Source organism: Macaca thibetana, chromosome 12 (assembly GCF_024542745.1).
Source record: "Macaca thibetana thibetana isolate TM-01 chromosome 12, ASM2454274v1, whole genome shotgun sequence".
Taxonomy (NCBI): domain Eukaryota; kingdom Metazoa; phylum Chordata; class Mammalia; order Primates; family Cercopithecidae; genus Macaca; species Macaca thibetana.
In genome coordinates, this window is record NC_065589.1 from 30,775,288 (window position 1) to 30,801,509 (window position 26,222).

The window sequence follows — 26,222 nt, forward strand, 5'->3', positions numbered from 1 at the left end:
TGTTTCCTGCTAACATATTCAGTTCCTGCATATCAATAGAGAGAATTTGATAGCAAGGAACACTATGCATATGAAATTATTTGGTTTCTAATTTCATATATCAATTGGCGAGATGTGAAAAGGCAAGGGACATTTTTATGTCTTTTCTTGTTTTTTCCACTTGATGGCTTATTTTTATACTGTCATAAGCAAACATTACACAAATACTGAAAACTTCACAAAATGAATACATAGCTTAAGTATTTTGGAAAAGGTATACTCCTTTGTAACTGTCCATCTACATCAAGAAATAGAGCTTTGCTAGCCACCCCAGAAATCCCACTATGTGCATATCCCAATCTCAAATGCTTTTCTCCCCAAAAGTAACCACCATTCTTACTTGTATAGAAATTGCTTTCTTTTTTTTTTTTTTTTTTTTTTTTTTTTGAGACGGAGTCTCACACTGTTGCCCAGGCTGGAGTGCAGTGGCGGGATCTCGGCTCACTGCAAGCTCCGCCTCCCGGGTTCCCGCCATTCTCCTGCCTCAGCCTCCTGAGTAGCTGGGACTACAGGCGCCCGCCACCGCGCCCGGCTAATTTTTTGTATTTTTAGTAGAGACGGGGTTTCACTGTGGTCTCGATCTCCTGACCTTGTGATCCGCCCGCCTCGGCCTCCCAAAGTGCTGGGATTACAGGCTTGAGCCACCGCGCCCGGCAGAAATTGCTTTCTTGTGTGTCTTTATAGTTTTATCACCCGAGAATACATCCCTAGACACAATAGCTTGGTTTTAAAGTATTTTTCTCCAAATTTCCTTTAAAACATTTGACATAAGTTCCTCCTCCTCCTTTTTTCCCTCTTCTTATAATTTACCTATTCAAAGACCTGGGACACTTTTCTGTAGAATTTTCTGAAGGCTGGGTTTTGTTAATTGCATATTCATGATAGAATTCACCATGTTTCTCTGTCTTTTGTACTTCCAACAAATTGGCAGCTGGATCCAGAGACTTTATAATACTCATATTCAATCTCTTTGATGAAACCTTAGGTGGTGGTGTGTTCATTCAGCGGGAGGCACATAATGTCTTGTTGTTGTCAAGAATGTCAAATGTCTGAGATTTTAGAGTGTTTGCACGCTAACTAGTTAGTCTGTCACTTGTGTTAGCAGAAGACACGAGACTCAATGACACAGCAGTCAGCATGAGCTTCATGTTTACATGGGTTCCCATTGCCCCCGAGGCAAGTCCCATGGAAGTGATTGGAAAGTACAAACAGGTCGATACTGTATCAAAAGAGATTTGGGTCACAGTTGCAGAACTCTGAGCTTATGAAACCCCGCTTTTATAAAAAGGGCTGCTAACAAATCTGCCCTCCACCCTAGAAGGATAAACTGTCTTGCTATTCCATTGCTGCTTTCTATACAAACATTCTTGAAAAAAAAAATTCTGCAGAAAAGCTGGTACATGCCATGCAGAAACAATATAGAATTGTCTCCCAACATTATTTTCTATTATTGTGATGTCATTTGCAATTACTAGCCAACGATGCTGAATATCTAGAACCATTAATTCATAAAGACTTTCAGAATGGCAATGCTCTTATTTTTAAAAATAAATATTATTTTTGGGAAAGTTTTAGGTTCATAGAAAAAATGTGAATAAAATACATTATATAGCGTATGCTCCATTTCCCCTATTATTTTAACATCTTACATTATTATGGTGCACATTTATTACAATTAATGAATCAAAATTGGTTGGTACTAATTTTAAAATTATTTTCACTTATTCATTGGAACACCTAATAAGACATAGTGCCTGATACAGACTGACATCTAATCCCCAATATGATAGTATTTGGAGGTGGGGTTTTTGGGAGATGATTAAGTCATAAGAGTAGACTCCTCATTAATGGAATGAGTGACTATAAAAAAGAACCTAGAGAGATCCCTTGCCCCTTCTGCTGTGTGAAAACATAGCAAGATACTGGCCTCAAGGAGTGGGCCCTCACAAGACACTCAATTTGCTGATACCTTGATTTTGGACTTTCCAGCCTCCAAAACTGTGAGTAACAAATTTCTGGCATTTATGAATCACCCAGTCCGTGGTAAATTGCTATAGAAGACCAAACAGACTAAGGCACTACCTTTAATCTGTTATTTCATTACCTGGTGTTACAGTTCATAAAGGAAAAGGATGAATGCTTATTTTCTTTTAGAAACATTTTCAGAAAAGTGAATTGGTCTTCTGTTATTGTCCAAAATGAGAAATTTATATCATTTAATATTATTATGAACTCATAGTTTTATATGTATTTTATGGATTATAATCAGTTATAATTATCATTTTTGAAATATAAGTTACCCCATCATTGGCCAGGAAGGGTCTCTTCCAATTGGTTCTTGAACCCTTTTGACATGAACTTAGTAGTTTTTGATAGCTTCCTCACTATCTGCTATGATACGATGTTTCAGGCTCATCTTATCTATTTCTTGTCCTATACCTAGAATATGAAATTTCTCCAAGAATTCCTGGTTTCTCTTTCTGTAAAACTATAACTTAAGACCACAATCTAGGTGCAAAATCCCTGTGGGACACTTCACAACCTTTCAGAACTTAGACAATTATCTGTTCCTACAACTTCCTTCTCCAATATTCCTTAGGCAAATTTATCTGCTTCACCCCTGTGTACACACAGAGTGCTGTTGATACCCCCATTATGGTCTTCATTGCTTTCTAATATTCAGAATCTTAATGATGGTTCCATTGTTGCATCTTAAACATGTTATTCCTTTGCTCCTTTCCATGTTTGTCTTTCACAGTAGTTGTGAGCTACTAAGGAGCCAGGTCATATTTTATACATCTCCATGTCCCCAGAGCAAGGAATAGCTTTGAATATACTACAAGTACAGATTGCTGAATGAATGACACCAAAATAGGAAAATGATGATATTTTAAGAGGATACTTAAAAGTCGAATATATTTTATGTCTTGTAAATAATTTATATGCAGTCTTAGAAGATACTATAATGATTACTTCTCTGCAACATTCATATAAAGGAGAAACATAGAGAAAAATGTTTCATAATTAAGTTGTTTACTTGAAAGTGCTGAAGACATACACACAAATGTAGGCACAAAGTGCATCTCTAAGTAACAATTAATGTCAGAAGAAAAATTCATATTTTTCCAAAATGGAAGGTGCCAATGTATGACCAGAAAATGAGGTAGATTTATAATAAGATTAGATGTTTAATGCATAAAATTTTAAAACAAATGGTTTACTCTTAAAGAAACAAAGATGCAGGCATTCACTTGCAAGTTATTGTAAATCTTCCTTGGCAAGCCATCTTTTTCTTAGTGGCAATCTTGTCATTAGACTAAGATTGGAAATGATAAAGGAAGTAACTACCATAAGATTAAGAACCATGTCTATTTTGCTTGCCACTGTGTCTCCAGCACCTTGAACAATGTTTCTCAAATTGTAGGTGGACAATAAACAGTTGCAGAATAGATAATTGGATGGATGGATGAATAGATGGATGGGTGGGTGGGTGGATGGATGGATGGATGGGTGAATGAGGGTGAAGCATAGAGACTTAAGGAATTTTTTGAGGAAGAAAAGTCAAGTGCAAATTTAAAAATACATTTGCATTAGGATTGTTTGGTTGTATCTGTATTATTAATTTATACACAGAATCTCATTTGATTCTATATATCTGCTTGAAAAGGTTCGCTAGCACCTAAGAGAAGGCACCTAAGAGAATGCTGATTTTAAGGCTTTTAGGGTACTTAAAGTACTTTTTTTTTAGCAGATTTTGCAATTATAAATATCTGAATTATGCTGCAGTTACTTTTGAGAAATACTCTTTCTTAGCTAATATTTTTGTCATAAAGAAACCTTAGAAAGAGAATGTTATTCTCAAATCAAAATGTTAGACCATGTTGCCATGGATAGTACTTTAAACAAGGAAGAAATTGGTACCACTTTTTGAAAAAAATATTTTAGGCCGGGCGCGGTGGCTCAAGCCTGTAATCCCAGCACTTTGGGAGGCCGAGACGGGCGGATCACGAGGTCAGGAGATCGAGACCATCCTGGCTAATACGGTGAAACCCCGTCTCTACTAAAAATACAAAAAACTAGCCGGGCGAGGTGGCGGGCGCCTGTGGTCCCAGCTACTCGGGAGGCTGAGGCAGGAGAATGGTGGGAACCCGGGAGGCGGAGCTTGCAGTGAGCTGAGGTCCGGCCACTGCACTCCAACCCGGGCGACAGACCGAGACTCCGTCTCAAAAAAAAAAAGAAAAAAATATTTTAAACAGATTGGCATTTTGATCTTGGGAATAAGAGAGATCTTGTTGTTGTTGTTTTAATATTTCTTCCTTCACTTTTGTCTATGTGACTTTGGGCAAGTTATTTCACTGTAGTTACTTCATCTATAAACAGAGGTAATACTCAGAGTGGTTTGACCAGTAGGTGACAGAAGACATAAGAATGCCTCACACACTGAAAACACTAATTAATAAGTTAATGTAATTATTTGAAAATTTGTACTATTTGGAGTAGTAAATAGCTGCTTAGAAACTTGTGACTTGCATAAGGATACTTAAATAAGAAAAACATTTAAATTGCTTGTCTACAAGTCCATGGCCTCAATTTTTGTTATATTTGTGTCCTGATTGTATCCACAGATATCAATGGAATGCCTATTGTGTATGTTTGAATTTAATATTAAGAGCATCATAAGTAACATCAGACCTTGTTGTCACTAGAGGAGATGACTAAAGCAAATATTTGGTTTTTTATAAATTAATTAAGGCTGTGTTTTGTGCTTTTTATGGCCAAATATTTAGACAGATATTGAAGTGTATCTTGGCAGGCTTGTCAAATCCAAGCCTGATACTTTGGCTCTCTTATTTCTGAGATTGCTCATCCTTTTCATTTAAAAATAACAACAGACTAGTCACAGAAGCAGTCACCTCTAACTTCTACATCCTCAAAGGGCATTTCCCATATGCTTTTCAACAGAGGCAGCTGTTTTCAGCCATAATTTCATAGAGGCCCATTTTCTTTCGTTAAATTTTGAATGGGGAAACATCACATTTATAGAAGACCTCAGACATGAAACTGTCACTCTCAAATGTACATTAAAATGCTAGCAAGCAGTTTTCTCATCTAAACTTTGGTAATGTGTAGTTATTCCTTTAGAAATAGAAAAATGGGGTTTTAAATATGCTGTGCAACACAGGGAACATATTGAAGAAGAGTTCTGGATTCAGAAAAACAATAAAACCTAATGCTGAGGGATAGCTATGAGCCAGACCTTTTGTTAAGCAAGTTGTAGAGATATACTTCTCAAAATAATCCTAGGATTTGGAGATATTAACATCCCCATTTTACAGATAAAGATACTGAGACATAGAAAGGTTAAATAATTTACCCAACATAATACTGCTAAAAGCTAGGACGTGAACTTAGGCAGTGTTTTAGTTTGCCAGGAATGCCATTACAAAGTACCCCAGACTGGGTGGCTTAAACAACAGATATTTATTTTCTCACAATTCTGGAGCTGGAATTATGAGATCAAGGGGTCTCCAGCTTTGGCTTCTTCTGAGATCCCTTTCCTTGGCTTGTAGATGACCAGGTTCTCTCTGTGTCTTCTCATGGTCTTTTCTGTTGTCATGTCTGTACCCTCATCTTTTCTTCTTTTAAAAAACACTGGTCATATTGGATTAGGGCCCAACTTAATGTCTCAGTTTAGCCTAATTACCTCTTTAAAAACCCTATCTCCAAATACAGTCCCATTCTGAGGCAGTATGGCTTAGGACTTCAGCATATACATTATGCGGGTTTGGCTGGGCACAATGGCTCACATCTGTCATCCTAGCACTTTGGGAGGCAAAGGCAGGAGTATCACTTGAGGCCAGGAGTCCAAAACCAGCCACAGCAACATAATGAGACCCCAATCTCTACTGGAAAAAAAAATTAGGTTGGTGTGGTGGTGTGTAGCTGTAATCCTAGACACAAGAGTCTGAGGTGGGAGGATCCTTTGAACCCAGGAGTTCAAGACTGCAGCGAGCTGTGATCGCACCACTGCACTCCAGCCTGGGCAGTGGAGCAAGAATCCGTCTCATAAACAAACAAATATATACATGAATAAATTTAGGGAGTGGTCATATTTAGCCAACAGTAGACAGTCTGACTGAAGTTATATCTTTATGTACTATGTAGTACCAATTGTTTAATCAATTTTAATATTAAATGTTTGTGCTTATATATTATTTACCATTCCTAACCTTATATTACAAATATTTCCCATAATTGCACTAATGATAATATGATGAAATTGATTATCTTTTGTTGATTCAACTTTTAAGCATTTAGCAGAGATTTTTCCTATTTTGCAGAACAGGAACGTAATATTAAATAATTTGTGCAAGGTAAATAAGTGATGGAGACAGCAGTCAAACTAAGATTGTGAGACTACAGAACCCAAATGTAATCACTAGGCTGCATTGTCCTAACCAATTTGGCTCTCTGTGGAGGAGAATACTCATCATCACATGGACAACGTTAATAAACATTACGATGCTTTGATTCAGTACGAAAGTGCCGACAACTAATAATTTCTTTTTACTTCAGCTCTATCTATATCTACACAAAGTTTAATTCAAAGGTTTCCAAACATTCTTGCTATTTTAGCATCTATGCATTGTTTCTAATTTCAGTTAAAAGTCAATTCCCGAAATCATTGGAGCTTAATGTGTTTATCTGATAGGAAAAAAAATGAACTCAGTATTATATTTTAAATAGTTATTAAAGATTATTAAAATGTCTATTTGAAATCCAGGCTTCAAAATATAAGCCTCCCTGTATAAATATGTAGAAAACGAATAAACACACACACATACACACACACACACACACACACGCACTTTAGAGATGATAGAATCTTCGACTTATGAAGTTTTTGAAATGCGTACACTTACAATTGAAATTTTGTGTGATTATGTAGATGAATCTGCCAAAGCTTCCAACTTAGTCTGTGTAATCTGTTAAAAAGAAACACTTTAGACAAATTAAATTTGACCGAGTTTATTTAAGAAAAGAATGTTCATGAATTGGGCAGCACTCAGATCAGGAGTGGTTCAGAGATCCCCACCCAGCAATGTGAGCAGGCAGAATTCATAGATGGACAAGTAAGTATTATGCAGAAACAGTTTAAATTGTTACAGCTTAGCATTTGCCTTACTTAGACATAATGTGATCAATTGGTAGCCTGTGATTGACTGAGGCCTCTCTGCTATGATTGGCTGAGATTCAGCTACTTGTTATAAGAATATACTCTTAACTTAGTTTGCAGTGTGTTTACTAATTAGGTCACAGTTTGCTGCATAGAAATTCAAGGTACAGAGACAACTTTGGGCCAATTTAATTTAATTTTACAAACCTAACGCCTGTGTAATAAGTCTATGATACAGGAATATAGTCTTGATAAAGTCAGGAGATGAAGAATCAACTGGGAATGTAGAGATTTGAATGGGGACGATTAACTCTCCACCCAGCTCAGGAAAATATAAAGGACAAAAAAATATATATGGTTAATTCTAGGGAGGTGAGCTAAGTAGTCCTTTTCTCAATGGAACTCAAGGTGTTCACTGCTAAGAAGTCATGGATTGAGAGCTGGCCAAGTGGCCAGTGATGATTGAAATGGCCTGCAGATTCTTAGAAAGTAGAACTCATAGCAACACTAGCACCAAAGAGACTAGCAGGAAATGGCTGAAAGTTAGCAGTTTGTTGGGATGACCTGATCAGGTTTCCTACCTCTTGAGTATTATTTCATGCTGTGTGTAATTAGTATGAATTCTACTCTACTCCAGTCAGTATATGACATTTCACATTATTTTTGTTTTTTCAAATCTAATTAGATGAGACTTTGAGTCCCTCCTTGCCTGGAGTATTAAGTAATACTTGGAGTGTTAAGAACAATGGGAAAAATGAAAGCAGAATTCCAAAGCAAACATACTAGTTCTACAAGCAGCAGGGATATGTAGTGTTTGCTCTGTGTTTATTAATGTGTTTTTATTCTGGTAAACTTTTTAATACTATGTCATAGTTAAGAATGTTTTCTGCTTTAGATATTCTCAGACGTGCTGTGAAGGGCAGGGATAGAAATTAATTGCCTAGGGAAATTTAATGGAAGGCTTTACTGATAGAGAGGCTACAATTTGCTACTACATTTGTCACCGTCAGAAAATACATAAATTCTGCAGTCATTACCAGCAGAAGGGACTTTCTAATACCCCCCTCCTACCACCGTAGTTCTCTGTTCCCTACTCTTCTCTGTGATACTACAGGTTTATTTGACTTCAAGACCTTAGGTAATCAACATTATATTTGTTGATTCTTACCTGATGAAATATATTACTATTTTTGTGGATAATATCTAATTGTGTATGAGTTCTTAAGACACTGGAGTAGAAGTTAAGAATTTGGATATTTTTGACTGATTACAGAAGGTTTTAACAAAAACGGATAGGTATATTTTAAAAGAGATGCTAATTTTAAAGAAATGTAATAAACATGGATTTGATGCATAATTTTAGTAGGAAAAAATCTGGGAATTTTTCTAACTATGTAAAAAGTATGTAAAAAGTTTTACATACGTAGGTAGGAACACATAATTACTTTTAATGTGCATAAAATCATTCCTAAACACTTACTAAATATTTAGGAATTGTGTGGTACTGTAATCACTTTAATCTTAAGGTAAATGAAGGAACATTTAAGGAACTAGTCTTCATTTCTATTAAGGATCAATTTTTTTAAAAAGGTAACTAAGAAGAAAAGAATTAGGGATTTATGTCAAATACAGAAAAAAATTAAAAACTGTTAAAAGAGTTGTGGAATGAAGCATAAATTTAGAAATAGTGAAGACTGACTTTTCTGAAATGATCTAGAGGTAAAAGGATAACCCGGTGAGCCAGCACAGTCTCATCTAATCTTTGATTGAGGGACATCCATTGAAAATTCCAGATTTATAAATTGTCTCTAAAATATTATGCAGGAGAAATGGTTATAAAATTTCTTGTCATTTTTAAAAATCATGATTTTTTTTCCTGGACTTACTGCTAATATGGTATAGGAAGTTAATTTTTTTGTGTTCCATATCTTTTGATTTCACTCATCAAATGTCTTAAGGCAAAACAAATTGTCCCTTGAGTTAGAAGAGTTTTGAATCATTCAAGGCTTTAATAATATCCGATTGTATTTACTACTTGAACAAAGCAACTATAGAAGCCAACATTGACAATGAAAATCAATCAGTTTTACTGAGCAGAAGCTTACACCATGAGGAGGAAGATATATCTTTAGGAGGGTATTCACTCTTTGGTTGACAAAATAGGCAGAATTTCTAGAACTAAACTGTTACTGAGCCAGAACCAGAGTCAGCATTTTGTCTTTGCTAGGGCATTCTTTTTTATTTTTCTTTCTTTTCTTTTTTTAAGAAAAACCTTTATTTGATATCAAAGACATCGCCAGTAACTCAGAAATTAGATTTTATTTTATTTTGTTTACTTTTTTATTATATTTTAAGTTCTGGGGTACATGTGCAGAACGTGCAGTTTTGTTACATGGGTATACACGTGCCATGGTGGTTTGCTGCACCCATCAACCTGTCACCTACATTAGGTATTTCTCCTAATGCTCTCCCTCCCCTAGGGCATTCTTATAATTTCTGTTTACTACTGTGGTCCTTGTACATAAATCATGATTGTGTTGTTCAAACAATGTTTTGTTTTAGTAGCAAGTTCATAAAATTATTTCCCATGGGAAATGATGTCTAAAAAGACCTTAAGCATTGCTTTCCACTTTTCGATTCCATTCCATTTCATAGCTATTATTAAATTTAGGGCTGTAATATACACACAAAAAGTATAAGGAACTGTTTCTGAAATTTAGGAATAAATTGCAAATTGCATAAGCAAGATATAAATGTACCAAAGGTTACATAACAGAGAGATTAAAAGCAGCAGTTCTTACATAATGATATTATAATTTTTTTTCTGCTCAGATTGTCCACAGGCAGTTCATCTTCCTGGCTATTATCAGAGATAATATTTGTTTAGCATCTGTTAAACACTTACTATTGGTCAGCCAGTTTTCTTATATCTTCTAACCCATATTATGGTTCTATAATAGAAATATTGGTATCTTTTTTAAAGATGAAGAAACTGAGGCTCAATAAGATTAAGCAACCTGATCGAAGCCACAAAGTTAGCAAGCACAAAGGCTAGGTTTGGAGTCCAGCTTTGCCTGGCAGACAAGCTCACATTTCCTACCATTATACTTTCCCATAAATAAGTCCATATGTTTAAAAGTTGTTTTTATTTTCTTAAACTTTTCTAAAACAGTGGAAAATGTTGTGCTACTCAGATTTTTTCTGATAGCTGAAAGGTGAGGAACAATGGATGACTAACATGATTGTGTGGCCTTATCAGACATTATAACATATAATTTACACTTCTAGATATCTCTTCACTTTTTATCCAGATCTGCCAATATTGGCTCAAACCACTTTATTTACTCTTTTTCATCATTAAGCACTCCTATCATTATTAACTCGTTTCCTTTAATTGTTTTTATTTGTAATCAGTACACATGGCTCATGATCTGCCCTGGAGTTTCCTTTTGAGATGTTTCAAGATATTAGTTCACAGAAAGACTATAAGAATAGAGAAAATGTGACTATGAATACCAAAAAACAGAGACCAAAATAAGGCAGGATGTGTTCTTTTAGGTATAAGAATTTTGTATTTATCTCCTGTAACTCTTTTAAAATGCTTCAGTTCCATGTGTCCCTCTACATACAAAAGATTAGAGCAACACATCTTGGGTTGAGAGATTTGCTATGATTTTTTTTTCTATTATTTACATTATTTTTCTGGGTCGGAGAAAGGGGTGTAAGAAATAAATAAATAGGATCCTCACTATCATTATCATAAAATAATTTACTATGGACCAACTTATGGGTGGCCTTGTTCAAAATGACTTGGACATACATTCTCAGCATTAACATGGAATGATGTCCAGAGTTCAGATAATAAAAAGATATTTGTTAGGCTAATGCTTAGTTATGCATACTATTTTGCAACGGTAATAAACAGAATGAATAATGACAGAGACTTATTTTGGATACTAGAATCTCAGTTATAACAGCAAATCCCTCCAGTTCTAGAATCTTTACAAGGGAGTACCTATTGGTTGTAATCTGACCTTCCATGAAGATAAGACACATGTCTCTAAGAATAATATAAGACACACCCTGGAATGAGAAGTTTATAAATATTACAACACAATTAATTCAAATATAAATATATTTAGTAATATGCAAATACAAAGATGTTCTTAGTTATATTTTACTTTTTCTGGTAGATAAGAGCACTTGAAGCATCCTCTTCTGCATTAGTTAGTCCTTCTTTATGTGTTCAGCATTTTTCTTGGTTCATACCTATCACACATTCTAGAGCCCTTATTATTTGCAAGTTATTTGCAGCTTGTGGTAATATGTGATCCAAATGCCATCCCAAGTGACACTGAAAAATTACTAATGATGTTACTCTTTTACAAATAAACCTCTTCTTTTACCCAAGTATGCTTCATCTGTGTTTTCTCTGTTGATATTATAAATGTGTTTCTCCATCTCGAGATAAACCAATGGCTTTTTACAGTTTTTGATAAGAAGAGTAACTTCCTGAGTGGGATGGAAGCTAATGATAAGTCTGTTTTGGAATGATGGATCTTACGACATGTTGTAGGCAAAAGAGTCATAATACATCCTCCATCACCACATTTATCATTGTGACCTAGATCACTAAATAATTATTGTATACACATTTAAAGAAAACTTTGTGATAATGAATGAAAGAATTTTACTTTTTAGACCACACAATGTCAGAATGTATTTATAGTCTCTCTTGAAGGGACTATAAATAGTATAGGGGTAGATATACTATTAAATAGTATAAATAAATAGGGGTAGATAAGGGCACTCAAAGAGGTAACAGTTCAACCATTAGAACGGTGTTTGAAGGAGGAATTATAGAGCCCTAGAGCCCGACTTTTCCAGGTGGTGCAATTTTAAACAAATTGCTGTGTACAAACAATGCATATCACTGGTGAGTTTCACCACTCTTTTCTATTGTCCTAGGCATTTATCTCTTCACTCCAAGAAACTCACTGTCTTAGGAGTACTCATAGTGGCTTAGAGTTCCCAATTTGATGCCAGATATGAGTAATTCCATGTATCCCTTGCCTATTCCTCTCCACTTTTGCTCCATTAGGATTCTACTCTTCTATTGATTATTTGTAGTATGCTTATTCCTAAGAATTATGAGAGTGGGGTGAAAGAGTCTGAATAGAGGCCCACATATTTTATTGTTTATTGTAAACCAACTAGAGATTACTAAATAAAATGTTATATTTTCCCATTTTGACAGACATATCTTTATAACAACCTGGATGGCCAGGTACAATGTTAGAACTTTTGGAGTCCTCAGGAATACGTTGGCATGGAGAGAAATGGCTCCAGTCTACAGTCTCTCCTCCATCCACTTCTAGCATATATTGTGAGAGGTCTTACATGCAAGTTTTTGGACACTCTAGCCTACATATCCAGGATCTGTATAGTTTCCCATCACACATTGACACCTGGACCACCCATTCCTTCCTAAATATATGCACACTAGTGGCACAATCTGCTGTCTGGGGATTGAACTGGGGAAGATGACATTACAGTTTCTAGATAAAGACTTGGAGTTATTTGCAAAGGAAATTCTGGGATCACAGGGTCTGGAAGGGGGGAGTGCAGAATCTAAATGAGCCTTTTTCTTCACTCCACAGACTTTGTACAGTGGGGAAGGATGTGGTCAGAGAAGGACAAGAGTGATACTTGTTGGTTTACTGCCACTCTCCTAGTCACATGAGACACATAAGTTAACAGACCACAGTGCTTGACCTTATAGGTCTATATTCTGGGAAAAAGAGAGACAGGTTACCAATACTAAATCTAATAAATGTATGAATGATATAATATGGTAGAAGGTAAGAAGTCGTGGGGAAAATATGAGAATTGAAGCAGGTAGCAGTGTAGGGGCTACAGTGTTTAACAGGTTTATCAGGGTTGGCCTCAACTGAACAAAAACTTGAAGGTAGTGAGGGAGTTTGCCAAGAAGATAACAAGATGAAAGGAAACTCAGATTTTTAAGGGCATAATGCACAATTTAAGGTAGAACTATAATTTCCATGTGAAAGAGAACTGATGACTAGATCATATACTGTAGTTCTGTCTAATAGAATTGTAAGGCCATAGAATTTAAAATGTTTGTTTTGCCACCATAAGAAAGTAAAAAGAAACAACTGATATTAACTTTAATAATACATTTTATTTAACTCAATTTATCTCAAATGTTATCATTTCATCATATAATCTTCAAAATCCAGAGTGTGTTTTGTACTTACAGCACATCTAAATTTAGACCAACTACACTTCAGTTGCTCACTAGCCACATATGGCTAGTGGTTATTGCACTGAACGGCATGAATATTTGGATGCATCAGTGAAAGGATTTTGTCTGTTACTCTGAGTGACTTAGGAGATGTTTCAGAGTTTTAAACATTGAAGTGTTGTAATTTGATTTATGTCTTTAAAATACCTTGGCTAGCCTGAATTTAGAATACACCATAAGGATCAGGAATAGACACAGGGAGACCTATTGCAATAATCTAGATGAGGAATGATGATGGCTCAGGTGGGAGCCATGGATGACATAAAAAGTAGTTGAATTTCCGATCATTCTGAACATAGAACAAATAGTATGGATCACACTCGGTGTGTCAGAGGAGAGTCAAAGATGACTGAAATTTTGGCCTGAAAGCCAGAAAAGATGGAAAAACCTTAACTGAGATGAGGAAGGCTGCCAGAGGGGTGAGGGAAGAAAGGAGTTCAGCCATTGATAGGTGTATCTGAAAAGCACACTAGACATCCAAGTAAGGATGGTGAGTAAACAGTTGGGTATAAATCTGGAGTTTGGGGAAAGTATAGAGATAAATGTTTGGAGATCACCAACTTTGAAACTGAATAAGATCACCAAGGGAGTGAGAATAGACAGAGGTGGGAAAAAAGTACCAAAAACTGAGCCTTGGAGCATCTGAAATGAAAAGGGTTAGTTAGAATAACATGAAATTGGTGTTAAAATAACACCAAATACTTGAGTGTTTTTGTATCATTTTTAGTTTTTTTTTTTAAATTCTGACAATTATTTATCATCATTTTATCAAAAAACTTAATATTTAGATGCAACTCAGGCTTTCTTCATGACAGTTTTGCTTTAAAATGTCTCACAAACCCTCAAATAATTAACTCATTATACCTGAGTAAATTTAAACAGTGGGCAGTTAAAATTAAAAATGTGGTTGGAATGAATTTATAGCCAACAAGTAGTTTTTTAGTTGTTTTTTTTTTTTTTTTTTTTTTTTTTTTTTTGAGATAGAGTCTTGCTCTGTCGCCAGGCTAGAGTTCAGTGGTGCAATCTTGGCTCACTGCAACCTCCGCCTCCTGGGTTCAAGTGATTCTCCTGCCTCAACCTCCCAAGTAGCTGGGACGACAGGTGCCCGCCACCACACCGGCTAATTTTTTGTATTTTTAGTAGAGATGGGGTTTCACCATGTTGGCCAGAATGGTCTCGATCTCTTCACCTCATGATCCACTCGCTTCGGCCTCCCAAAGTGCTGGGATTACAGGTGTGAGCCACCGCGCCCGGCCACAACAGTTTGTTTTTAATACATGTCGTTTATGTTTGTGTTCCCTGGAGATGTACAGGGCAATTGTTATTTGATAAATATAGCACTAACCACCAATAAAGCCTTTTTAAATCTATCCTACAATTTACAAACTAACATGGCTTTATTTTACTTATGCTCACCAATTTGCTTTTTTATGTAAAGTCTCTGAGTAATGGTTGTGTGTCCTTAACTTATTGTAGTCTGTTGATAAGCAAGACCTTTATTCATTTAACTATATTCAAATCTCAGGTATGAAGAAGGTCTCATAAACAAAATCCATTATTTTACTATAAGCACATTCATAACTGTTTAAAAGAACTACAACATGTAGTTCAAATGAGATTTTAACCCTTTGTGATCTTTTTTATGAAGCCAATTATTTAGAATATGATACGGAAAATAATGTATTAAGCTAAAAACTGAAAATTAGAGTTTAATAACTCATTTTAATCTAAATTGCTACATATACATAGTGACAAATTAGTTTTATAACACAGACAATTGTTTGTGTTTGTGTCTTTTCAGTCTGTTCGAGAAGTCACAGGCTATGTGTTAGTGGCTCTTAATCAGTTTCGTTACCTGCCTCTGGAGAATTTACGCATTATTCGTGGAACGAAACTTTATGAGGATCGATATGCCTTGGCAATATTTTTAAACTACAGAAAAGATGGAAACTTTGGACTTCAAGAACTTGGATTAAAGAACTTGACAGGTAAGGAATATATACATAATGGCAGATATGCTTTCATTATCAATATAAGGCAATGTACACAAAAATGTATATGTAGGGTTACTGTCATATTTGTTACATTAAGGAACACTCTAAGGCATTTAAATATCAGTGATTTGTTCATTTTATGAGCAATGATGCCCCGTGATGCCCTTGTTTTTGTTTATAGATTTTGTAAGTGCAGTGTGAAGGATACCATAATACTGTATCTCAGCTGAACAGGAGTAAACTCTGGAAATGCTCTGTAACTGAAAACTGAGATATGAAACATGCTGTGTTTGGTGGTTTCAGGTGAACAGTGGACCATATCATCAAATCTTTGCAGTAATGCAATAACGAATAGAGCTTAGTAATACCCAAGCTATTATATCTAGAATAGAGCTTAGTAATACCCAAGCTATTATATCTATTTCCATGAATCTTTAGTTTTCTGCACAATCACCTTATTTTTGGAAAATATATCTAATTTATACAGTTTTGATTTCTCTTATTCAGTAGCTCACTAAATGCCATCAGCAATTCTTTCTCAGAATACTTCAATAACATCAGATCATCAGAGTAGTTTTTCCTCATTAAGATTGGAAATATATGATGTAAGCAACCTAAAATTATCATCCTTCTATGAAAAACACTCAATAGGAATTTATTTTGTAAGCCGGTTCTTGCCATCCCACTGTTACTTTTCAGTTCGCATAGCTCAGAGTATGTAAAAGTCCTTGTAGGAGGCTTTTTGGTATAATGGTTCTAATCATGAATTTTATTCATGCATACCTGTAATCAAAATGAACTGATTACTGAGATTGCACCATTGCTCTCCACCCTGGGCAACAAGAGTGAAACGCCATCTCAATAAATAAATTAATTAATTAATTTAAAAAATAAAAGCTAATTAGTGAATAATTAGTACCTCACTGTGGGATAAAGGAGTTTTCATTTTAATTTACTATAAATTAATATAATCAATATATTTTGCATCCAAACATGTAGTGGTTTTATATGTACTTTGAGTCCAATAAGTTGTCCAAATAATTCTTGACATTGAAATATTAAACAGTTTAGAGATATGGCCTTAAAATATAACAAAAAGTAAGATGAATATTGTCAGAATATTGAAATCATTTGTTTCTTATATTTGAAGTAGATATTAAATTTATAGTTTTAAGTTAGACATAGCTTCATAGTTAGCCAGACATGTGAGATAAAATTGGGATATTTTGGGTGAAGAAAGGAATACTGATTGTGTTATTTATTTTGGACATGATTGCTATAGAGTTGATGAAATAATGGTGAATGCAAATTGTTCAGAATTTATAGATTCCTTCATCAACATTTTCACTTTTATTTCTTTCAAAGATAGTTTTCTTACTGAAGAATGGAGTTTTTTACTAAATTACTACTTATATAGAAATAATGATAGGAGAAAGAATTTTGGAAATGAAATGTGTAGAGAACAATTGAGTGATTGAAATTAGGGATCTAAAAATACTGTAATACGATCCAGTTAAAACCTGCATAGGAAGCATTGTGTTTTCATCATGATTTCCTTCTGAATATATTAAAGAAAAAAATTGAATAAGTTGCTTCTCAAACTTTTTATAATACTTGAATCTTGTTATTATTCCATAAGATGTGCTGTTTGAGGAATCTTTCCACATAGAGAATTTGTCTTTAAATAGTTCCCTTATTTATTTTCACATTTAATACCAGTACTACTAAATTATTAAAACAGAGTTATTTAATCCATCAAAATTATGCCACATTTAAACATACCTCATAGTGAGTATGTGCATAACTTGTATTACTTAAGATTGTGACAGTTGTTCAACTTGCGCGTACCAAAATATAACACTATTATTTCAAGAGTATTATTATTCACTTTGCATGGAAGCTGTTATATTTTCTTTTGCCGTAGTACAAATGGATAATTAATAAGTGATTAAGAAAATGAGCTGATTGTTTAGAAAAATAGATACTCATTCAAAAGATATTAATTTCTTTGAGTGTGAATTGAAGAAAGTGCAACAAAATGGTAGAAATTTAGGCTAATATGGACATTTTTCAGATATTTTATTTATTAGGTGGTTGACTGCTATATGCCAAAATTATTCTGTAAGGGAGACAGTCTAGGGTCATTGAACTTTAGGTATTCTGATCGATAGTGTTACTCCAACTGTGAGAATCAGAAGTTACACGGACGCATGATTGTGTTTGTGTGCAAGAATATGCAAGAAATGACAGAAGACACCTAACTGTTCACATGAAGAAGAATATGGGATAAAATTTACTCTATGGCAAAATCTTAAAAGGCTAAATGTTCTAGGTAACCCTATTAAAGCAACAAACAAGTGTCATAATTAAGTTCAGGTAAGATTGTTTTTGTGCTTTGGAAAAATATTTGTTTTATGTTGCTTGTTTTTGTGTTATGCAAAGCAAAAATTTTAAAACAACATTTTTATATTCTATTAAGGGCAGAGCTACTGGACTGGCCTTAATTTTTTATACCTGGTATAAAATGAGGGGAAATAGCAAATCTGCTGATTAGTCGGATACCTCACTGCCTAATCTACCATACTGTATTAAATTTTTAACTCCATTCTTAAAGGACCAGCACCATGAGCATCATCCAGGAACTTAGAAATGCAAATCCTTGGGCTTCACCTGAAACCTACTGAATGAGAAACTCTGGGGGTGGGGCCCAACAACTTGTGTGTTAAGTATCCCTGTAGTGATGCTGACGATTACTACAATTTGAGAAGCATTAATCTAATTAATGGTATGTTACCAAGAGATGGTAGCACTATATCCAGTTAAATTCTTCACAATTATTTGTATTCATCTATCATCTTGCAAAGAGAAAGGAAGGGATGGGACAGGAACAGATAAGGTTTTGCTTTCATGACAAGAAATACACTGTATGTTCGGGTGAAAATGAAAATAACACATGAGGATCCTGGAGAGCCACTTGGGTGTAAAATGACTTAAAGATAAGGAAGATGCTGGGAATAAATTTTTCTATAATCGTTTTGCCAAATACCAACTTTGTATATTGATAAATCATTAAAAAGGCAATAGTAATTCATGATGAATTTTCTTCTTAAGCAAAATTTTATTTTTAAGTACTTTCAACAAAGTAAATAACCAGTAACAATTATGGGGATGGGAAGTGCACAGAGTATTGTAACCAAGAGTTTTGAGATGAAGACTTTAAGAGTTCTTTTGTGTATATTTGTATATGGTTTGCATTTCTACTGAAAGCTTTTTTACTGTTTGATATTAGAATAGTATGTGTTCAGAACAGCACATTAGCTTTCTACAAACTTTGTGTAACAGAGATATTTAGTTAACACGAAGACTGTCATTATACACTAGTTAATGGTTGGATGTCACTGAGACATATACAGATTAATTCCCACATTAAAAATTCCTATTAATTAGCTTGATGTTCACCAAAAGTTGCTGCATGGCCTAAAAAATTACTGCAGATCTTACTTACATACTTTCATGTTGGTTGTGCCCGAGACAATAAACAGATTTAAACCTATTTTTCTGGCCAAGCAGAAACATTTGTTTTACTGCTGCTTCTCACATTTCCCAGTATGTATAGGGTAGACGATAAGTAGAGGGGAAAAGAGGCAGTTGCCTAGACTAAAAATAGGCCACACAATCTATGAAGGACTGAGGAACTTATATTAGCATACTCTAGGTCTAGGTGTCCTGTTAACACTGCCTTACTTTTTTCTTGCCAGTGGAGAGGTTACACTTCCATCAGTGCATCCCTTCAGGCATATGATCTTCTATATCTTGAGGCCATTGGGAAGGTCCCTACTGCATCAGAGAAGTCCATATCTGGACAGGGGACACCATGTCTTCCATTAAGGTCGCTTGCCCATGGCTGTGGTTCTTATTAATCACTCTTGATGAGGATGTCCTGCTGACTTTTTTAAATCACCTCTTTCTTAACCAAACATTCCTATTTAAATTGACATTTAATAGTATATATACAATCTTAATTAATTCTGTAAGCTTCTACTTGTTTAGTCACTAGTCTGGCCAAACCCTAAAAGGAATTATATGGGCCATAAAACCCACCATTACTTTCTCCCTTCTGCAATTTATAATATCACCTCATCTGTTACTAATCGTTGGTAATATGATACAATTTAATCTACATATTATATTGTAGATATAAAGGAATCTTTCATAAATACTTAAGTTTAATTCTATTCTATTTATATCCCAAACAGGAAGATAAACACTTAAGTTCATATCTATTTTGTTTATATCTTAAAAGGAAAGATAAATGCTTAAGTTCATATCTATTTTATTTGTATCCATATAAAATAGATAAATGTAGTTTGATCTTGATATGGAATGATAACCTAGGTACAAATTTAATACACTATACATATATTTATCACACTAAATTTCAGCTTAAATAATTGAATTTTTACTTTTTAAATGATGAGAATATCTTTAGAGGAGGTGATATTTGGGATGATACAAAAGTACAGAAAGTACAATTGGTGTTTTTTAAAAATTAACTGAACCCTCTACATATTTTCAGACCAACACATTCACATGTTTTCGTCTTTATTTGGTATTTTATGGACATTGTAATCATTTTGTTAACTGTGTACTGGATAATCTTGATTAGATTATTATTTGAGGTATGGACAAACAAAAATTTAAAACAAAAAGTAAAATACCAAAGTTATTCCTAGAAGTCCTCAATAGTAATGAAAATAATATATGAAGTTTGCTGGATTCTGGTAGATGAAAAATAGAATAGAAGGCTTGATGGCGCATGCCTGTGGTCCCAGTTGCTCACGAAGCTGAAGCAGGAGGATCCCTTGAGCCTGAAAATTTGAGGCTGTAGTGAGCTATGATCACGCCACTGCACTCCAGCTTGGGTGGCACAGAGGGACCCTGTCCCAAAATAAATAAATAAATAAAATACTCCATCCAGAAACTACAACATCTAAATGATGTAAAATGTGAAAGAGGTGGTATCTGAACATCACACTTGAATGTCTGCCTTCAAATGTGCATAAGTTATTAATTAAAATAGTACATCAAAGTAACGTAGTACCTTTTCACATTTAAGTCTCTCAAGCTTCTTTGGCATTATTCAGTAATGGTCAAATAGATAACCTAATGTCAAAAAGGACAAGTCACTTGTCATTGACTCAGTATATGTCATAGAGTGATGTGCAATTGTGAAATCAGAAATGCTCTCTGTGCAAATGCCTGGCCTACCACCTACAGTCTGGGTGTCTCTCTGAGACTCAGATTTTTTATCTTGAAAATTGTAAAGAAAATTCCACCTCATAGTGTTGTAATGAGCGTTAAAGAAAGAAAGCAGGGAACTTGTCAATTAAAGCATCTTTCACATTGGGGGTGTTTAGAAATCTTAGTGTTCTTCCCTTGTATCTGTTTTGTTTATAGTTTTCCCTTGTTTCACCACATTGAGAAAACTATTGTATTTGTTTCTGCGTATTTGGATAGATTCCTATTGTTTCCTTGGGGCTTTGGGTGTGACCTGTTTAGACAAAAAAAAGTGTTCCAAATTTCAATGTGTCTTCTAACTACTTTGTGCATAAGATCTGTTTCTCTGGTGATGAGAAGCCCGAGACTGGCCTTTGTCTACTCTCAGGAAGAGTGCTAGCTTCGCTACCTCACAGCACTTCTCTCCTGTCTTTCAGTGTTTCATGCCAAGCACCTGTTGCCCCAGCCCTTCATTTCAAATCTCCATCATCATGTTTCATCCTTCATTGGCCCTGACATTTGTCTTGACCTACACAAGAGACATATTCATTCTGAGTTCTTTTTCTTACATGAGAGTTGCTAAGCATTCTTCAACTACCCTGTGAAAGGTCTTGGTAATGTTTGAGTGGATTCAACCAGGCTAGTTCAGGGATTGTTGTTAAACAGAATGTTTAACAAAAGTACTACAAATGTTTACATTAGAAGATCTATTCAGCATATTGTGATATTTGCAGCCAAAAAAAAAAAAATCTAAGAATACTCTTAGCTTCAGGATAAATTGTTTGGAAAATGATTAGATCAAAACTAATCTATAGTGAAGCTTGCATGAGTCAGAGAGAATCAGTGAAAAGCGTGGCACGTTCTTTGGAAAGAGTCAATTTTTAGATCAGGTCCACAGTTTCTGGAAATGATACTCTCATCAGTGTTTTAAAGAGCATTGTTTGCTTGTCATGTCAGACTGTGTATTGACTAGTAAAATGAGAACTCCAATAATGTATTTATGTCAGTACATAGAAACATATATTTGAAAAGAGGAAATGTTATAATTAAGAGATCAGAGATTTATAATGGCCATTTCAGCAAATTTTGCTGGGACTTATGCTCAGACAACTGATTCTTTAGAGAACTGATGAGTGGATTTATAGAACTGAATGAAGGGGAAATGAGAATTTCTCCTCCTGCTGTACCAAGACTCAGAGATAATAAGGAGAGAAATCTGAGGAGAAATAAGCCAAAATAAGTGGTGGGGTTGGGTGTTCAGGGAATAGAATCATCCTTTCTCCTCTGCTCACATGTTGTCAGTCATGACTGGCAAGATGATCTGCTCAGGGCATATAATTCAACTCCCTTAATTTATGACCCCTTCAGGAATCTTAAAGATGCCTCACTCTTTGAAGAACATTCTATTTAATCCCTAGAGCATCCTTTAGAAAATATTAGGGGAAGCCTAGCATTATGGAATCTCTCAGGAAACTTCCCTACTTGGAATCTTAAACCTTTGTGACCATTCTTACTTTTTCTTAAGATGCACTAAAATCTGTATTTTTTCCTTCCATAAGAGAGGAAGCTTATATATCCTAAGGAAAAAAAAAAAAAAAAACGTTTAAGGGCAACAAACCCCATTGCTTAAAGCTCATTGATTGAGGAAACATGCTTGTTCGCTTTGGTGTGTAGAAAAGGAGGAAAATCTTTGCTCCTCAGAGTCCCAAATGTAGTACTAGAAAGTGAATGGTTATAATAGAACCATGAGTCCATTGTTTTGCTCTGAGGAAAACAGGAAATATGTCAGAGTACTCACCTCTCCACCCTTACCCCAGGACGTTAGCTTCATCTGGCTTTCAGACCCTGAACTGCAAAGAATTGCAGAATTCTCTGCATCTATCCCCAGTTACCAAGGGAGGCACAGCAATGCTTGGACCAGACTCACTGGATTGTTGCACTTTCTGATTTCATGGCAGAGGACTTGTAACAGTAAGAATACTATTTGGGAATAAACCAAATCAATCTCTCTCTCTCTCTCTCTCTCTCTCTCTCAATCTCTCTCTGTCTGTCTGTCTATCTATCTATCTATCTATCTATCTATCTATCTATCTATCTATTTTTTTTTGTTTTGTTTTGTTTTGAGATAGAGTCTCGCTCTGTTGCCCAGGCTGGAGTGCAGTGGTGCTATCTGGGCTCACTGCAAGTTCCACCTCCCGGGTTCATGCCATTCTCCTGCCTCAACCTCTCGAGTAGCTGGGACTACAGGCACCCGCCACCACGCCCTGTTAACTTTTTGTATTTTCAGTAGAGACGGGGTTTCACCATGTTAGCCAGGATGGTCTCCATCTCCTGACCTTGTGATCCGCCTGCCTTGGCCTTCCAAAGTGCTGGGATTACAGGCATGAGCCACCGCGCCCAGTCACCAAATCTATATTTTAGAGGGAATGAAGAGTGCATGCTAATTCTGACAGACGTCTATGGCAGTTTTTTAAAGTATGTAAATATGTCATCAAGTTTAGTCAGAGGAGGCAGCCTCAAGCTTGGCAGAACCTAAAACCCTCAGTCAGAGTTCAGAAATGAGGCTACATGTTGTTCTCTTCCAACGTTTACCAAAGGCATGATAATTGTAATATCCCATATGTTATAGAAGTTTACACTTTGCAAAATGCTTTCAGTTTCCTTTCAAAAAATCTGTTTCATACACAGCCCTGTAATGCTGACCTGGCAGATATCTTTATTATAATTTTACATCTAAGAAAACCAGGCCAAAGGTCTTGTGGCTAATCAGGTGAAGCTTGTGCTGAAATCTAGATCTGTTTACCCGTTCTTCATATTATGTCACTCCCAAAAATTGTTTAAGACAACTGCTTCAGGCAAAACTATAGTCAGTGAACCATTAAATTGGCTGAAAAATGTAAACAATCCAAGCTTAAGCAATAGGTCTTAAGGTTGTATTTTAGAAAGAATTTGTTTTGATCATTGTGTAATGCTTGAATATATCATGAATGGTAAGTTGACAATAAAATACAAGCAAACATACAATACAACAATATTGTAAATACTGAATTTGATTTTTTTAATCTATTACTCATTCTATAGCCACTGTGATTCAACTATGGCTTTTTAAAAATCAAGCTTGCTAAACTCTTAGCTGTAATGCACCAACATTTATTAATAGACTTAATTTTACTGGTAAAACTTTAGGATTCTTTTGGAAAGTAATGTCAATTCAAATACTTACTAGCTTTGTTTTGTTCTACTTGTACATTCAAGTTGTTGTGCTGAGATATGAGCTATTCTAAATTATCTCTACATGCCTGTCTTCTCTCAGTAAATATTATATTTCTGACAATTGTTTACCTTCCATCTGCCATGTGAAGCCAATTATTATTATTATTTTTATAGTTAAGCATGTGTGTGGAGTCAGGAGGTCCCATTTTAATCTGTTTTCTTCTCAAAAGCTGCACTGTCCAATAGAACTTTCTTGGGATGATAGCAATATTTAATATGTGCTACACAACAGAGGAGCCAGTAGCCAAATGTGGCTGTTGAGTCCTCTGAACGAGACTGCTATGAATGAAGATGTGAATTTTATTTTTATCTAATTTTAATTAATTTTAATTTAAACAGCCATATTTGGCTAATGACAATCATATTGGACAGTGCAGCACTAAAGGGACTACACTTTTACTAAATCCAATCCAGCAGGCAAGGACTTACAAGCAGAATAACATGGAGAATCACAAGACAGGCTCAGAATCTGGGCTCCCTGAGTCAAGTTCTATTCTGAGGCAAGTGATTCAACTTTCTAAACTTCAGTTTCCTCATCTTCAAATGAACATAACGAGAACGCTCAGTTGTAAGATGATTATAAAAGTTAAATTATGAAGTACATATTGAACATTACATGCAGTTCTGGAAATAAATATGATTTATTATTTTTTAGGAGAAGCTTGATTTTGGTAAAAAAAATAGACACAGTGTATTTTTATAATTATTGAAAGCATGTTAGGCTTATATCATCAAATTGTAGAATGCAGAACGTGTCATTTATGATTTGGGACCTAACTATATTTTGTATTTGAGTCAGCAGAGTTCTGGATGGCATGCATTGCTTCTAAATATGTTTTAAGCTGCTGTGACTTGAGTTTTCCGTTGGTCAGAAAAATGACACTTTAAAAATGATTTTTTTTACTTTTACCTTTAGTTTCCACAGTATAAGTATCCATTTAAATCTAGAAATAGATCTCAAAGAGATATGGTTTGGCTGTGTTCCCACCCAAATCTCATCTTGAATTGTAGTTCCCATAATCCCCACATGTCATATGAGGGACCAGGTGGAGATAATTGAATCATGGGATTGGTTTTCCCCTTCCTGTTCTCATGATACTGAGTTAGTTCTCACAAGATCTGATGGTTTTATAAGGAGCTTCCCCCTTCTCCGGGCACTCATTCATTCTCCTTCCTACTGGCCTGAGAGGAAGGATGTGTTTGCTTCCCCTTCTCCCATGATTGTGAGTTTCCTGGGGCCTCCCCAGCCATGCTGAGCTGTGAGTTAATTAAATCTCTTATCTTTATAAATTACCCCATCATGGGTGGTATGTTTGCAGCAACGTGAGAATGGACTAATAGACAAAGTCTGTCTCTGTAATGGTTTCACTGAAAGATGTAAATGTTAATAGAAGATTATTATTAGTATTCTGAAAAATCTGTTAAGAATTATTTCTGGAATAGACACTGCCCATTATCTTTAGGACTCTCTAGTTCATGTTAAAAGTTTTTTTTTTTTAATATAGCATTTATTTAATAACAAGGTAACACAAAAAGTCCTTTTATAAAATGTTTTCTCAAATAGCTATCTGCCATACTTCAACAAATTTAAGTCATCAATTGTAGGAAAAAAATTGTTGTTGTTGTTTGTAGTCCACACTTTCTAAAAAGAGAAAAAGTAAAAGCACCAACATAAATGTAAAAGATTGTACAAGGAATCAGGATATTAAAGATATTAGATCCAAAAATGTATGTGTTTTAGAATTAATACAATATAGTAACATTCAAATAGGCTAGAAGTTAAATATACCTCGTATTATTTTCCTAGAATTATAGCATAGCTATTGTAATGGTGAAACCGCGTACTGTGGAAGTATATAAAATAGATTACAAGAAAAATGGTCAATGTTTCGTAAATGATGAATAGAATTCTCCATTTATCTGTATCTATCAGGAAGTAGATAAATGAGAATTTGCATGGCCCAACACTTTTTGGCATAATAAATGTTACTAACCAGGAAACTTTAATTATTGTTTTTGTTTTCCTTTGAGATCTAGCTGATTTATCACTTCTACTGGAAAAAGAGATGGAAATATAGTGTAAAGGTAGAAAAATACTTATTTGGGGAGTTTTTCTTAAACTTTGTTCTCATATTAA

General features: G+C 35.0%; 1 protein-coding gene across 5 annotated transcripts in view; it reads left to right on the top strand.

Moving 5' to 3' along the window:
- ERBB4 (erb-b2 receptor tyrosine kinase 4) overlaps positions 1-26,222 on the top strand; it is a 1,170,744-nt gene that overhangs the window by 580,146 nt on the left and 564,376 nt on the right. For all 5 annotated transcript variants that reach the window (XM_050751368.1, XM_050751370.1, XM_050751367.1 and 2 more), the window contains exon 3: positions 15,343-15,529. In XM_050751368.1, the coding sequence (XP_050607325.1) occupies positions 15,343-15,529 (187 nt within the window). The remainder of the gene's footprint in view (positions 1-15,342; positions 15,530-26,222) is intronic.